Below are 18002 nucleotides of genomic sequence, written 5' to 3'. Positions count from 1 at the left end.
GGGGGGGGGGGGGGGTATAATTATTGAAATTGTGAGATTTTAAAAGCGCTAACAAACTGTTCGGCAATAATTTTATGAAGCATTAAGGCATACACATTTACAAAGTGTGGCTTATTAGTTAGATGACATATATGTATTTCAAACAAGGACGTATATTAGACGTATGTTAAATACGTCCTTGATTTCAATTAATAATATACAACCGTAGTTTGAATAAAATTGACAGGGGTCTTTATTGAAAAAATCAAAACGTAAAATGACATTTCTGCCGAAGTAGCAATATGCCTGATCTGGATGAAGATTTTAAACGAAAATCAAATTAAGAAGGTTTTTTTATGTGTAATTGAAGTCCGTTGTGGTTGTATCTGTCAGCGGTTTGTACTATTTTCAACACTTCCTGCGTACAGAGGGAGCCACAATAGCTCACAACTGTCAACACAGAGAATGTCGTATTGGTTCCATCGAAATCCCTTAAAAGCAACTGCAAACCTTACGTTTGAGTTAAGGGGTGTTTCGACTGATGAAAAAACAAGAAGAATATTTAAGTAAAGCAGCTGTCCTTACAAATATCATCCAGTGTCTGACTGTCATATCATTTGAAAATGTTTGAACCACTGACACTGTGACAGTGACTCATTATCATTTGTTTTCATGTATAAACAATGTCTGGATAATATGAATGTCGAGCGGTTGGACAAGGGATCGGATCCAAGTTCCTACTACCCCCACCTACTCCCATTTCAGCCCTTAAACTCCGAGACGAAAATCGGCCAAAGAAACTTTTCCAGGATATCCTTATTTTTAATTCTCCCTCTTCTCCTAATCCCTTTTAAGTCTTTTCATGCTTTTGGGATTCTGAGTCCGAAGCAATTTTCTGATTTGGCCGCCTCATTCCTTATCAAACCCTATTAAATATATCCGTGAAAATCTTTACCAACTACCTCACCTCAAACTGAGACTACTATAACACAGAGATTGGTCACTATAGATTTATCGGATTATCTGAGTCTCCGGTAGTTAGCTACGTTATTTTAACGTAGTTTCGTATTCGACCGTAGCAGACGACATATATCACCTATCACTGAGAATACTATAACAGTATCGGATATTATTATTTTTCTTTTAAAAATAATTTAAAAACAAAATTGAATTAATCCAAAAAAAAAGAATATAGTTTTTATCTTTCAAATGCAGTTATCTCTATTCATATTTAAATTTTTGTTTTTAATCATTAATAATTTGTTAATAGTTTGTTATTATGCGGCCACTCTTGAAAATGTGAATGTGATTAATCTTATCAATCTTACAGTTATATTGTTTTGCTACACGTCCGTTAATTGTATCTAATATACAGATATTTTACCTGTAAAGACAGGTAGTCTCAAAAGCATGGGAGATGAATTTTGTTTCACGGCTGGGTGCCCAAGGTACACGAGGCTCCGTTTATTGCAGTAAACTTTTATTCTATACTTGTAAGGTATTTCACTGCTGAGTGCCCAATATACATGTTTATTGTAGTAAACCTTGTCAAATATCGTCGGTGCACTTGTGGTAGGATTCAGGAGGGTGTGGATGGGGTTTTATAGAATGGAGAAATAGGGGCAAAAAAAGTATAGAATGGAGAAAATTGGACCGACAAATAAAGAATAGAGAAGAGAAAATAATAAGTAATTAAGATTTAAAGAATAGAGAAAAATGGCATAGAAATTATAGGAAATAAAGAACCCCCATCCAGACCCTCATTCAGATTATCCAACGTAAATTTTTTTTTCAAACAAGTTTCAACAGCCCCCCCCCCCCCCACTTTTTTTTAAATTTCGGTCTGATAATTAGGTCAAGTTTTTGCAAACAATTTAATAAGTGGCGATCACAGAAGAGAGAAAAAATTTCATTCAAGGTAAATGAGTAATTTCCTTACGTAACTGATCAGCAAAGAGGTGATAACTGCAATGGATACATAAAGCATACATAAGCCCTACAAATTATATATGTTCCCAAAATATCGCCGGCATTTTCATTTTTCAATTCACAATGTCAAGTAACATTGATTTTTTATCTTGGGATGATAGTGATCTCAATCTTGATCTTTTACGTGGTGAATATACTGCATCAGATATTGAATCTGAGGAATATACGTCCCTGCTGCAAAGACTGCAAAAACTACAAAAACTCCAAAAGAAGCATCAACCGCAAGTGCATGTAAATCAGAACGAAGAAGCTTCAACATTATGTGACTGAATAATCAAATTATCTCTATGTTAACATAAATAGAACCACATTAGTGTAAATTACGATGACATTTTTTCAACACCAGAAATATGTGCCCCCTTTCAAAATCCCAGACAAGAAATTTTGTGCTTCAATACAGAGTCGTAAAGTTTTTGAAAATTTGAATATTGTCTATTGTTAAAGTGTCGTATGTTTTAGTTATATCGCTATGCTTTTTGTAACCCTAATAATTGATCAACTCAGATGAAAAGAGTTGTGATTTGCTTTAGATTTTTTAGCCACAGCAAATATAAATGTGCTTGTTCAATGTTTGGTGACAAACCATGTTAATTGTTGTCGGCATGATGCTTTGTAAAAAGGTTCCCTATAACATTTTTTTGTTGGGTAACTGCTGACAGTTTACCATGTGAAAATTCTGAGAAGCCAAAAATAATGCGGAATGTATAAATACGGTAGCAATATCAGATCTAAACAAGAATGTTAAATATGATAGCATATATTGATGTCACCTTTCTGTAAATTCAACTTCGATTCACAACTGCTTGTGAATGGCAAATATTTCATGTACAGTCAGCCTGATTAAACCGAAATGAACTATTTTCAAATTATGTTTAAAGTTTGTTTTTATGTTATGTCGTTACACCAATGTCCCATGCTAGTGGTGGTGATGAGCGCCTAAAAATATTTAACATTGTCACATTCTTTATGTGCCAGTCTCAAGTCAGGAGCCTGTAATTCAGTGGTTGCTGTTGGGTCATGTCCGTCATATTTGAATTTTCGTAAATTGCTTTGTTATTGTAGACACTTCGTTTTCTCTAGTGAATTGTTATATATTTTCCATGTCGAGGACTTTTGAAGCTGACTGCACGGTATAGGTTTTCTCATTGTTGAAGGTAATTACGGTGCATTCCAATAACTTACATCCACTTCATTGAACTTCATTTGGACTAAAGGAGTTGTCTGATGATCATTAGCAAAAATATATAAAAATCTCCTTAAAGTTTGCTTCAAGTGGCTATTCCTTTAATATATAAAAATGTGTGGTTACTTGTTTTTTTTTCTTTCATTGAACTGTTATCCAAACTGAGCGTGTTAGTGAATTTCTGCATTCCTGTCTTAGTTTTAATGTATATAATAATAAAAATGTATATTCAAAGACTTAAATATTTATTTCTCCATGTAACATGTAAGACAAGCATGATAAATTCAATGAAATTAAAAAAAATACTAAAAAAAGTCATTTTCTCCTGTAGTACTTCTCCCTTCTTCTAATGCGTGATTTCTTTCTGGGGGTATTCCTACAATAAAGAATATATTATAAATAAAAAGAAATAATCTTTGTCAAGTTTATAGCATAGGCAATTCATTAATTTTTAAGACAGTAATCTGAGACTTGAGACTCAGCAGTAATTGACCAATCATGTCAATATGGATCAAAATAGTTAAACTGATAAAGGATGCAGACCAAAGGTGCATGTACTTTTTACATCATGTTTGGGTCAATTATTTAAAAAAAAATACGTCTATTTAGGAACTCATGATGTACTGGTATTTCACATGGTGACACATTTTCATTGCATAATATTATTATACTAGCATGTATAGACTGCATATATATTATCAAGGGAACCAAGTATAAATCTAAATTTCTTTCACTAACAATACAAATTCACCTATCAGACCTCATGTTGTGTGTGTGCAACTTGTCTCGTGTGTTTCTCAGTTCTGCAGCGGGAACTTACTGATACAGAAAAATTGGAATTTCATATAATTACAAATTTTACATCATTACATCGGTTAATTACTAAGGCTTGCACATACATTATCCGGAAAACAGATTGTTCATCTGAATGTAAGTTATGGGTGAGTTGCTCATTGACCCTGTCCCACTGACTGATAATAACTCGAGGTTACTTTCCGGTTTGGTCGGTAAATTCAAGTCTATAACTGCACTTATTTTATTTAAAGTGCTTATAAACCAACATTTATGAACATGTCAAATCTTATATTCACACTTACCGGAACATAACACTCTTTATAAATCCACATTTGTTAATTATTATTTTCTCTTTCGCTGTCAAAAATGGCGGTCGAATCCTTCTTGTCAATCATTGCGAGTCACGTGCCGAGTCACGTGATCGAAGACTTACAATTAATTACTATTTGACTGGTCAGTACGGGAAGTGACCAATCTCTGTGTTATAGTAGTCTCAGCCTCAAACTAGTGCCTTTTACACCTACAGCACCATTCTGTACACCCTACCAAGTAAGAATTAGATAAAAGACATATCAGCTTTTCAGAATTCGTTATATAGAATGTTATGTCTATTATGAAAATTATGGTTTAAACCTGGTCATGCTGGTTTTTATGCCCCCGCTGTAGTGGAGGGGGCATTAAGTTTTACCCTTTCCATCTGTACGTCAGTCCATACGTATGTCCCAAAGTTGGTTTCCGTTCTCCAACTTTAGTTTGCCTCAACCAAATGTTATGAAACTTATTCACAATGCTTATTACCACATGATACAGATCAAGTTTGTAACTGGGTGGCGTCACTTTTACCGTTCTTGGGTTATGCCCCTTTATAAACATAAAAATTGTTGAATTTTTCATTTCTGTTCTCTAACTTTAGTTTGCCTTAACCAAATGTTATGAAACTTATACACAATGCTTATTACCACTAAATACAGATCAAGTTTGAATATTGGTGGTGTCACTTTTACTGTTCTAGAGTTATGCCAGTTTACAAATGGAAAAATTCTGCTTTTTCGTTTCTGTTTTCTAACTTAAGTTAGCCTCAACCAAATGTTATGAGACTTATAAACAATACTTACTACCACAAAACTCAGATCAAGTACAAATTTGGGTAGCATCACTTTTACAGTTCTTCAGTTATGTCCCTTTATAACTTCATATGATGTGCAATTGGGGGCATCATCTGTGTCCATCGGACACATTTATTTTTATTTAAATTATATAATAATATTTTAATGTCAAATTTATCTAGTCATCTTGAAGTAACTCTCCCAACTAGAAAGTGACATAGATAGACTCTGTTAAAGCTTTTAAAAGGGTTCTCTTGAGGAAAAGAGGAAATTTCATATATATTGATAAATAATAATCCCTGAGTTTTTTTTTTTTCTAAAAATCCAAATCAGCTGGTGTTTTAAATAGGATAAGGTAGGCATTATCATGATTATGATTTATTTCCATTATGTATAAGGAAAAACTTAAAGTAGAGTGTGCATTAAGGATAAATAATTTGGTGAGTAAAATTTGATTTTTTTTTTCAGACGAAAATTATTTTTTTATGCAGAAAATTAGTCAATTAAAGTACATTTATTAATAGACAATAAATGTACTTTTGAATTTTGTAGTGAATTAAGACAAACAAGGAACAAATTACTAGAGCTTCTACCTGATCCAAACCATGATAAAAGTTCTATTGACAAAGCAACAACAGATTACTTCTCTCTGCTGTTGGGACTTATACAACCCTTTGATGAGGGAGAAAATAAACTAAGAAAAGCTTTGAAATTTAAATGGACTAACAGTCTTCTTGGAAATGTTACTCAGTAAGTGAAATTTATTTTTTTGTATTTTTGTACAGAATAATACATGTACACAGACTTTTAGTATATACATTTTATTATTATTATTAGTTCAATTTATATGCAATGTTACTGTAAGAAGAATCTGAGAATCGTAACATGCAGAAGGAGTCATTAAAGACCCAATTGAGCCAACAAATTTTGATGAATATTAAGATCTAAATTGAAGCAAACTTTTTATACGACCGCAAAAATTGAAAATTTTTTGGTCGTATATTGGTATGACGTTGGCGTCGTCGTCGTCGTCTGGCGTCGTCCGGCGTCGTCCGAAGACACATTGGTTTTCGCACTCTAACTTTAGTTTAAGTGAATGGATCTCCATGAAATTTTACCATAAGGTTCAATACCACGAAAGGAAGGTCAACGATGTAATACACAATCTTGAACAGGTGAGTCCGGGCTGTGACCTGACATGACCCCGGACTTGATTTTGGGGGTTATGGTACCAACAGTTAAGGAATTAGGGGCCAAAAAGGGGCCAAAAATAAGCATTTTTGTAACTTCCAGACAATAACTTGTGTGTAAGTGTATGGATCTCTCTGACATTGTACCACAAGGTTCCATATCACAAAGGGAAGGCTGTAATTGATTTTGGGGGTAATTGCCTTCAAATTTTAGGAATTAGGGGCCAAAAAAGGGGCAAAAAACAAGCATTTTTCTAGTTTCATGACAATAACTTGTGTGTAAGTGTTTGGATATTTCTGAAATTGTACTACAAGGTTCCATATCACAAAGGGAAAGCTGGAATTGAGTTTGGGGGTAATTGCCCGAAACGTTTAGGAATTGGGGGCCAAAAAGGGGCCAAAAATAAGCATTTTTCTAGTTTCCAGACAATAACTTGTGTTCAAGTGTATGGATCTCTCTGAAATTGTACTGCAAGGTACCATACCACAAAGGGAAGGCTGGGATTGAGTTTGGGGGTGATGAATCATAAGGGGGTTCAAAAAATTTGGGGGGGGGGGGAATTTTTTTTTCTTTTTTTTTCTTTTTTACTTTTTTTTTTCTTTTAAAATTTTCCATTTTAAGTTGGTTATTTCTGATTAATATTTAAAAGCAAATAATAATGATATGGTAGGAGATACACACCAAACAGGATGTGTAAATTATTATATAATAAGTATTGTGCAATAGCAAGAATATTTCAATTGCACAGTATTGCACAATTGCAAGAAATCTTCAATTGCACAGTATTGCGCAATAGCAAGAAATCTTCAATTGCACAGTATTGCGCAATAGCACAATATTGCGCAATAGCAAGAAATTGTCAATTGTACAGTATTGCACAATAGCAAGAAATATTCAATTGCACAGTATTGTGCAAAAGAAGATACTTCGTATAAATTGCTTATTTCTTGATCAATTTCAATGGGGTTTTATTCTTGAATTCTTGGGGTTCTTTAATATGCTGAATCTAACCGTGTATTAAGTTTTTGGATTTTGGGCCCCGTTTTTAAATTGGTCCACATTGAGGTCCAAAGGGTCCAAAATTTAACTTTGTTTGATTTCATTAAAAATTGAATTATTGGGGTTCTTTGATATGCCGAATCTAACCGTGTATTTAGATTCTTAATTTTTGGTTCCGTTTTCAAATTGGTCTACATTAAGGTCAAAAGGGTCCAAAATTAAACTTAGTTTGATTTTAACAAAAATTGAATTTTTAGGGTACTTTGATATGCTGAATCTAAACATGTATTTAGATTTTTGATTATGGGCCCAGTTTTCAAGTTGGTCCAAATCGGGGTCCAAAATTAAACGTTGTTTGATTTCAACAAAAATTGAATATATGGGGTTCTTTGATATGCTGAATCTAACCATGTATTTAGATTTTTGATTTTTGGGCCCCGTTATCAACTTTGTCCACATTGAGGTCAAAAGGGTCCAAAATTAAACTTTGTTTGATTTCATCAAAAATTGAATTCTTGGGGTTCTTTGATATGCTGAATCTAACCATGTATTTAGATTTTTTATTTGTGGACCCGCTATCAAATTGGTTCATATTGAGGTCAAAAGGGTCCAAAATTAAACTTTGTTTGATTTCATCAAAAATTGAATTATTGGGGTTTTTTGATATGCCAAATCTAACCGTGTATTTAGATTTTTAATTTTGGGTCCCGTTTTTTAAATTGTCTACATTAAGGTCCAAAGGGTCCAAAATTAAACTTAGTTTGATTTTAACAAAAATTGAATTTTTGGGGTTCTTTGATATGCTGAATCTAAACATGTGTTTAGATTTTTGATTATGGGACCAGTTTTCAAGTTGGTCCAAGTTGGGGTCCCAAATTAAACTTTGTTTGATTTCATCAAAAATTGAATATATGGGGTTCTTTGATATGCTGAATCTAAACATGTATTTAGATTTTAGATTTTTGGCCCAGTTTTCAAGTTGGTCCAAATTGGGGTCCAAAATTAAACTTTGTTTGATTTCAACAAAAATTGAATATATGGGGTTCTTTGATATGCTGAATCTTACCATGTATTTAGATTTTTTATTTTGTGGGCCTGCTATCAAATTGGTTCATATTGAGGTCAAAAGGGTCCAAAATTAAACTTTGTTTGATTTCATCAAAAATTGAATTATTGGGGTTCTTTGATATGCCAAATCTAACCGTGTTTTTAGATTTTTAATTTTGGGTCCCGTTTTTTAAATTGGTCTACATTAAGGTCCAAAGGGTCCAAAATTAAACTTAGTTTGATTTTAACAAAAATTGAATTCTTGGGGTACTTTGATATGCTGAATCTAAACATGTGTTTAGATTTTTGATTATGGGACCAGTTTTCAAGTTTGTCCAAGTTGGGGTCCAAAATTAAACTTTGTTTGATTTCAACAAAAATTGAATATATGGGGTTCTTTGATATGCTGAATCTAACCATGTATTTTGATTTTGGACATTGGACCATAATAGGTAAATTAAAAAAATTCAAGTTCTTAGACCACATTCTTTCTGTGTCAGAAACCTATGCTGTGTCAAATATTTAATCACAATCCAAATTCAGAGCTGTATCAAGCTTGAATGTTGTGTCCATACTTGCCCCAACTGTTCAGGGTTCGACCTCTGCGGTCGTATCAAGCTGCGCCCAGCGAAGCATTTTATTGCATTATGTATGTGTGACAATTTGTATAAAAAAATTTAAAAAAGAGGTTAAATTTGTTCTCTTTTCTGATTTTAGAAGGTCATTCTAGTCTGACAGCCAAAAGTCACTGAAAATTGACAAGCTTTAATAGTTACTTTGGTCAAACATTCAAAGTGATTGAATAAATATGTCAACTGGAGAACTTCAAACAAACTAAAGGAAAATTTTAACTGTTTTGTATTCGCTGAAATATTTTGATGTTTGGAAGTGGTCCTGTATACTTGATTTAAAAATTGTGTTATTTTACTAGTAAAATTTGTTAATTACCATTTTCTGCTGAAAAAAGTAAAATAACAAAAATATTGAACTCCCAAGGAATATTCAAAACAGAAAGTCCATTGTCAAATGGCAAAATCAAAAAGCTCAAACACTTCAAACAAAGGGAAAACAACTGTCATGTTCCTGACTTGGTACAGGCATTTCCTTATGTAGAAAATGGTGGTTAACCCTGGTTTTATAGCTAGCTTAACCGCTCTCTTGTATGACAGTCGCATAGAATTCAATTATATTGACAACAATGAGTGAGCAAAACAAACAGACATCTAGTAGTCTGTTGTTATTTATGTATTATTGTCATTTTGTTTATTTTCTTTGGTTACATCTTCTGACATCAGACTCAGACTTCTCTTGAACTGAATTTTAATGTGCGTATTGTTATGCGTTTACTTTTCTACATTGGCTAGAGGTATAGGGGGAGGGTTGAGATCTCATAAACATGTTTAACCCCGCCGCATTTTTGCGCCTGTCCCAAGTCAGGAGCCTCTTAGCCTTTGTTAGTCTTGTATTATTTTTAATTTTAGTTTCTTGTGTACAATTTGGAGTTTAGTATGGCGTTCATTATCACTGAACTAGTATATATATTTGTTTAGGGGCCAGCTGAAGGACGCCTCCGGGTGCGGGAATTTCTCGCTGCATTGAAGACCTGTTGGTGACCTTCTGCTGTTGTCTGTTCTATGGTCGGGTTTTTGTCTCTTTGACACATTCCCCATTTCCATTCTCAATTTTATCATAGGTAAAAATGTCATGAAATGACAGTTTTGAAAGGATACAGTGGCAAGAGTGCCCTTCACATGTACATTGTATGGTATCTAATGTGAAACTTGAAAGACATTGTATAATGCCTAACTTGAAAGACATTGTATAATGCCTACAGCATATGTTATATATATTGATATCTGTTAAAAAATATACTTTTCGAAAGTTATGAGACCATTTTGGGGGCTTAATGATCATGACCTTATCTTCCTGCAGAAACTGAACAAAATCTTGCAGAAAACATGCAAAATATTGATGTCTATGTTATCATATTATACATTTTGATTTGTTCTTTGCGTATTCTATATTTTTGTTCTTCCATTTTAAAATTAGCTAGTCTTGCTGAACCATTTCATTTAAACTATCTGTTCATGTTTTTATATGACCGCAAAAAAATTTTGTGGTCGTATATTGGTATGACGTTGGCGTCGTCGTCCGAAGACACATTGGTTTTCCCACTCTAACTTTAGTTTAAGTGAATGGATTTCTATGAAATTTTACCATAAGGTTCAATACCACAAAAGGAAGGTGGGGATTGATTTTGGTGGTTATGGTACCAACCGTTAAGGAATTAGGGGCCAAAAATAAGCATTTTTGTAACTTCCAGACATAACTTGTGTGTTAGTGTATGGACCTCTCTGGCATTGTACCACAAGGTTCCATATCCCAAAGGGAATGCTGGGATTGATTTTGGGGGTAATTGCCTCCAAATTTTAGGAATTAGGGGCCAAAAAGGGGCAAAAAACAAGCATTTTTCTAGTTTCATGACAACAACTTGTGTGTAAGTGTATGGATCTTTATGAAATTGTACTACAAGGTTCCATATCACAAAGGGAAAGCTGGAATTGATTTTGGGGGTAATTGCCCACAACGTTTAGGAAAAAGGGGCCAAAAATAAGCATTTTTCTAGTTTCCAGACAATAACTTGTGTTCAAGTGTATGGATCTCTCTGAAATTGTACTGCAAGGTACCATACCACAAAGGGAAGGCTGGGATTGATTTTGGAGGTAATTCCCTAGAAATTTGAGGAATTAGGGGCCATAAAGGGGCAAAAAAAACAAGCATTTTTCTAGTTTCAGGACAATAACTTGTGTGTAAGTGTATGGATCTTTATGAAATTGTACTGCAAGGTTCCATATCACAAAGGGAAAGCTGGGTTTGAGTTTGGGGGTAATTGCCCTAAATGTTTAGGAATTTGGGGCCAAAAAGGGGCCAAAAAACAAGCATTTTTCTAGTTTCCAGACAACAACTTGTTTTCAAGTGTACGGATCTCTCTGAAATTGTTCAGTAACAGTACTGCAAGGTACCATACCACAAAGGGAAGGCTGGGATTGAGTTTGGGGGTGATGAATCATAAGGGGGTTCAAAAAATTTGGGGGGGGGGATTTTTTTTTCTTTAAAATTTTCCATTTTAAATTGGTTATTTCTGATTTATATATAAAAGCAAATAATAATGATATGGTTTGAATAGATAAATTAAAAATTTTTAAGTTCTTAGACCACATTCATTCTGTGTCAGAAACCTATGCTGTGTCAAATATTTAATTACAATCCAAATTCAGTGCTGTATCAAGCTTGAATGTTGTGTCCATACTTGCCCCAACTGTTCAGGGTTCGACCTCTGCGGTTGTATCAAGCTGCGCCCCAGTGGAGCATTTTATTGTCACCTATTAATGCATATAATATAAAATGGACTTTACGACTCTTAGTGTAAACATGGTTAACTGTAAAGCTGGTACATGTATACAATTACTGTCAGAGGTCCAAGATGTCCATTATCAACTTTGTTAGCTTGGTACCTGAACACTGTCAGAAGATCCAGATGTAAACTTTATCATCTGTTTATAGTAGCTTTAGAATGCCTTAGCAAGTTACAGCCTTAGTTTTGTAACAATTTTTTTCAGAGAACAGTGGGACACAGCATTTGAGGCTGCACATATGGCCATTAATGTTGCTTTATGGTATACAAAACATGCTGCTAAATTAGCTGCAAAAGAAACGTAAGTATTTATATATAATTAACATGGTTAAGTTGTCTTTAAATTACAAAATGCTTTTTCAGATAGTAACATACAATGAAAGATTTATATGCCAAACTATGTCACAATAACTTTTGGCTTGGGAATGACTGTGTAACTAAAAGATTAAATACATTTGATACCCAATGCAATTATAACATTGCAGTCATAACTACCAGTATGAAACATGAAGCAGACCAACTAAAAACCATGAATAAGTTCTGTATAGCTTCTGGATGAGTTGCTATATATGGTAATATAACAGATGTGTATGTCCCAGTAATAGGTCTGCTGCATATTAAATACCTACCCCTGCCAAAAGTATATGATTCTCCACTCATCTGACATCTCCTCTTTAGTTTTCTGAAACCTTTTTAACATTTTTTTAGATTTTTGTTCATTTTATCCACACTAGATTTGGATGAAGGTTGTTCATAATGATGCCTTTTAAGCATGTCATTTTCACCTGGGTCTGACATCATTTTCATGTTTCAGGGCCTGAACATAGACGGGTCAGGTTAAGTTCTCTCACCAAATAAACATGATAATTCAACAATGTTATACATGTTGTGTTTTTATGCCCCCTGCCATAGCGGAGGGGGCATTAAGTTTTACCCTTGTCAGTCTGTACGTCTGTAAGTACGTACGTACATCCCATAGTTGGTTTCCGTTCTCTAACTTTAGTTTGCCTCAACCAAATGTTATGGAACTTATACACAATGCTTATTACCACAAAACACAGATCAAGTTTGAATTTTGGTGCCATCACTTTGACCATTCTAGAGTTATGCCCCTTTACAAATGGAAAAATTGCTGAATTTGTCCTTTCCGTTCTCTAACTTAAGTTTACCTCAACCAAATGTTATGAAACTTGTACACAATGCTTATTACTACAAAATACAGATCAAGTATGAATTTTGGTAGTGTCACTTTAACCGTTCTAGAGTTATGTCATTTTACAAACGGAAAAATTGCTGAATTTTTTGTTTCCGTTCTCTAACTTTAGTTTGCCTCAACCAAATGTTATGAAACTTATACACAATACTTATTACTACAAAACTCAGATCAAGTACAAATTTTGGTAGAATCACTTTTACTGTTCTTCAGTTATGTCCCTTTATAACTTAATATGATATGTAAGCGGGGGCATCATCTGTGTCCCATGGACACATTCCTCATTTATTTGTTAAAAAATACAGGTTGTTGAATGGAATTTATCACTATTTATTTAATTTCAATTAAATTAAGCTTTTATATGTTTGTCACTTGGAATGTCTACCTTAATCTTCTTGAACTTTACAGATGAAAACCTTATTGTTTTACATGATATATATGTTTTATGCCCCTTTCAAAATAAAAAAAATTAAAGGGGTATATAGGAATCACCCTATCAGTCAGTCTGTCTGGCCATGTACCTTGTAAGAGCAATTTAACAACTAAACAGACAGATGAATATTGATGAAACTTTACGACACTACTAGTACTATACAAATGTAGTGACCCCTTGTCATCAAACATCCATGTTGTGTCTTAGTTCTCTCTAATGATTATGTTTAGTTTCTGTGATATGTTATTGTTGGATTTTCTTTTTCAGACCAGACATGGAAGAAGCTAAAGAAGTCCACACCTGTCTACGTGTAGCTGCTGGTATATTTACATATGCCAAGGTACGATTTTGGATTTTTTTTATATCTTGGCAAACAGTTTTAAATGATATACTAAATACATACAGGTTCCAACTAAAAGTCGTCTGTATAATCACAAGGAAACTCACTAATCTCATATTTGCCATGAATTTATATTTTCATTTTTCAAACATACACAATTGCTGGCACTGAAAATCAATGAAGGAAGATTGCAATCTTTCTATTTTCAGCTTCTTGAAATTAAAAAAATTCTATGTTAAACTTTATAACCAGAAGTATTATGTTTCCAGTATAAGTTAAATTAGAAATATTTTGGTTTTTCAAATGTGAAATTCTGAATTCATTTCTCATTAAAGAATTGACTTCTTAAAATCCTCCCCCTTCCCAGAAGAATGGAACAAGTGACAAAAGTCAATGCAACTTTTTTGTTTTAATACATTTTGTCAATTTAATTTATAGTTCTTTGTTAACCTTCTCCTTTGCCAATGTATACACTAAAATATTAAATATTTGCAGTTGACTGTACACTGTATACTGTGAAGGTTACATGTATTATATTTTGTGTTCACTTTTGTTTAATGTTTACTAGCTATTTTAGGCAGCTCAATCTCTTGACAAGACATCTGATAAGTATGTGATAATCTGCCACTTTATGCCCAGCAGAAACCAATGTCATAGATTCAAGTTGCGCTAGATAATATGCATGAACAATAGGCTGTTTGGTCGATATTTCCCGTAAGGATATATTCTTATGTTTTAATTTGAAAGCATTTAAAACAATAGACATTTACTGGCATTTTGCATGAAGTTATTTCAGTTCAAATTCAGGATATTGTACATTGTCATTTCAATGATATGGAAATGAACACTTATTTCTGTTGTGTTTGCAAAAATAATAGTTCTTGGAAATCGTTTTCAGGATGAGTTAGTTGGTAAACTTGCTGGTAACAGTACTGATAATGCTGTGGATACTGAAGGTCGTATTATGGAAGCCTATATAAACCAGTGTACTGCTGAAGCACAAGAAGGTAGGTACAAGTTGTAATGATACAGGGTTTTAGAGTCAGAATTCACTGGCTTTTCAGGTCATGATTACATGTGACTTATGTGGACCTCCAGTGAAGGAAGTAATAATAAAAATTTGTAAGGGTTCCGTGGAACCCAGTGTCTAGCCTACTTTTGCTGTTAGTCGCAGGCTCAACAAAAATGGAGAAAAAATTATTAAAAATTTCCTTCTAGATACTAGCTTTTAATCATAAACAAGCTTCTGTCCAAGTTTGGTACAAATCCAGGATAGTTTAAGAAAGTTATTAAATTTTTAAAAGCTTTAACCACAGAGTGAATGTAATGTTAACTGGCAGAAAAACTAAGTCCATTTATAAGTAAAATACGGATCAACTGGATTTTTTATAACAAAATTTACTTTTGAATACTATCTAATGATCACAAACAAGCTTCTGTCCAAGTTTGGTACAAATCCAGGATAGTATAAGAAAGTTATTAAAGTTTGAAAAACTTTAACCACAGAGTGAATGTAATGTTAACTGGCAGAAAAACTAAGTCCATTTATGAGTAAAATACGGATAAACAGGATTTTTTGTTTACAAAATTTACTTCTGGATACTATCTTATGATCATAAACAAGCCTCTGTCCAAGTTTGGTTGAAATGCAGGATAGTTTAAGAAAGTTATTAAAATTTCAAAAACTTTAACCACAGAGTGAATATTTGTGGACGCCGCCGACGGAATGTAGGATCGCTATGTCTCGCTTTTGCGACAAAAGTCGCAGGCTTGACAAAAATCATAATGGATGTTCATATGTAAAGTATTATTTCCTGCGTCAGTAATATTCATAAAACAAGGATAGTGGTTCCTAAAACATACGACATGACATAAAGTATATATGTATATATATATATTACAGCTAGATGGATTACTTGCACCAAGTTTGATAAAACAATTCTGCTACCACTTGGTGCAGGAAAATCTACTTGGGTCACTGTATTCTATTACTGTGCATACTTTGTGCATTCTTAAGGATTTACCCCCAGCAAACAGTACGTCAGCATTTTGATATGGAGACTTGGTTAAATTTTCAAGTCTATTGAATATTTCCACCAAGCACTTTTACTAAGTGCAGCAAATCATGATAGTTTGAAATTTATTGCTAACTGTGAGGAGATTCTCCAACATGCCTTCCGCTATTTTTACTAGAACATGCCTTCTTCTATTCATACTAAAACATCGTTTACTTGTGATGTAATACTGAAGCTATTCATAAACAAGAACAGGAACACGTAACATAACATTTGGCACATTACAATGAAAGTAAATGTAAGCAAACACAAAAATGAACAATTACACTACTAAATAAAGTTGATACATAGATTTAAGGAAGTCATTTAATAATGTTAGGTCCAGGTTAGCCATTCCTTATGTAAAATATGGAACAGAACATAACAACGGACATCTTAATTCTGCAAAGTGTTGAACAAAGACAACATGGGAAAATATAAACACAACTACAGTTGACTCTCATCGTGAAATCGGTCAACTCGGAATTTGGGATGTCGTAGTTTTCCCGTGGCACCGAAATTTGTTCCATATAAATATATGTATGTTGACTCCTGATGAGTCGAAATTTCGGATGAACCTTACCAAATTTAGGGTCCTAAGGTAAACAAAAGCATTCAAATTGCATTATTTATCTCAGACTAATACACATATGTCAATCCTTGACCTGTGGATTTAAATGGATTGAAGAGTTCACCTGATAATACACGTGTAATCAAATTTCCAGTCACTGACCACTTTATTAATTTATGACATTCTTTTTCCACTAGTATTTACCTAAGATTATCTTTGATCACTATGATAAAAAATTAGTGATTACATTGTTATAGAAAAATGTTTGAAAAGCAATAAACTGTAATCATACATTAACATGATTAATGAGCTTGATTTTGCATTAAGTAGGGATTAAGACTTAGTGATCAACTCAAAACTACTCAATCAGCATCTTTAATCTTTTTGTATTTTATTTTGAAGAAAAAGATTGAATGAAAGAAAATGAAAAGAAATCTAAATTTTCTTAGATCTCTTGTATACGAGAATGAACAATTATATCAACTTTAAATAACGCTAGGATAGATTGTGAATTACTCTCTCGGTAAAAACCACCGGAATAAATTGTAATTGTACAAAGAAATGAATAAGAGACGAAAATCATATAATTTTGTTATAATAATAAAGAACATTACATACAGATACATTGATCTCACGACCAGAATATCAATCCTCTTCCCACATTCATCTGGATTTATTTTAGCCTTACCAACCTAAGCAAGAGTTGTGTCCCTTGGTCTGTCAAACTTCTGGTATTCGTTTGAATCGAACTATGAGTATCTTGAATTATTTCTCTATTCCAACTGACTTCGAGATAACGAGAGTTGACTGTATGTAATTTACACATGTTAATACTGCAGTAACAATATAATAGAAGGGCAATTGCTTAGACTGAGGGTTATTTTTAATGACCTCAATGAGATCTGTATTAAGCGGAAGCACAAGATATACAAGTACATATATGGTAGTATGGAAATGGCTTAGACTGAGGGTTATTTTAAGTTACCTTTATGAGATCTGTATTAAATGCAAGGTTTCAATTTTTAAAACTCAATTGTCAATAGCCTTTTCTGAATTTAATCAAATATAGTCTTATGTTAGGTGTTATTCTTTTACCAAAGGATGAAAACTAGAAGTCACAAAATCATTGACTTGGCAGCAATGCCTTTACAATGCTCTTGGGCTTTGTTTATTTAAAGCCATTCTGCATCTCTTTTTTATGCCCCCACCATAGCAGTGGGGGCTTTAAGTTTTACCCTTGTCCGTCTGTAAGTACGTACGTATGAACGTACGTCCCAAAATTGGTTTCCGTTCTTTAACTTGAGTTTGCCTCAACCAAATGTTATGAAACTTATACACAATGCTTATTACCACAAAACACAGATCAAATTTGAATTTTGGTGGCGTGACTTTAACCGTTCTAGAGTTATGCCCCTTTATAAATGGAAAAATAGCAAAATTTTTAGTTTCCGTTCTCTAACTTAAGTCTACCTCGACCAAATGTTATGAAACTTACACACAATGCTTATTACCACAAAACACAGACCAAGTTTGAATTTTGGTGGCGTGACTTTAAACGTTCTAGAGTTATGCCCCTTTATAAATGGAAAAATTGCAAAAATTTTATTTTCTTCTAAATATCAAGTAATTCTTAAAATTGGAGTTATCTTCCTTTGTGCATGATTATAGTTGAATTAACTACAATCAA

At 33.3% G+C, this 18002-nt stretch overlaps 1 protein-coding gene and 1 long non-coding RNA gene across 2 annotated transcripts in view; one reads left to right on the top strand and one right to left on the bottom strand.

Moving 5' to 3' along the window:
• The first annotated feature begins 397 nt into the window (after positions 1-397).
• Positions 398-18002, top strand: part of LOC127698229 (BRO1 domain-containing protein BROX-like) — a 35489-nt gene continuing 17884 nt past the window's right edge. Inside the window, exons 1-5 of the mRNA XM_052201585.1 lie at positions 398-545; positions 5605-5802; positions 11910-12005; positions 13618-13690; positions 14589-14697. Coding sequence (XP_052057545.1) covers positions 445-545; positions 5605-5802; positions 11910-12005; positions 13618-13690; positions 14589-14697 — 577 coding nt within the window. The 5' untranslated portion in view covers positions 398-444. The remainder of the gene's footprint in view (positions 546-5604; positions 5803-11909; positions 12006-13617; positions 13691-14588; positions 14698-18002) is intronic.
• On the bottom strand, positions 3380-4451 carry LOC127698241 (uncharacterized). Its single transcript, XR_007980758.1, has 2 exons — positions 4249-4451; positions 3380-3527 (listed from the first exon to the last, which is right to left on the bottom strand). It is a non-coding gene; the product is annotated as an uncharacterized LOC127698241 (long non-coding RNA).

Source organism: Mytilus californianus, unplaced genomic scaffold, assembly GCF_021869535.1.
Source record: "Mytilus californianus isolate M0D057914Y unplaced genomic scaffold, xbMytCali1.0.p SCAF_4, whole genome shotgun sequence".
Classification (NCBI taxonomy): Eukaryota; Metazoa; Mollusca; class Bivalvia; order Mytilida; family Mytilidae; genus Mytilus; species Mytilus californianus.
Note: the sequence above shows the minus strand (reverse complement) of the source record. Positions and strands in the feature narration are given on the sequence as shown.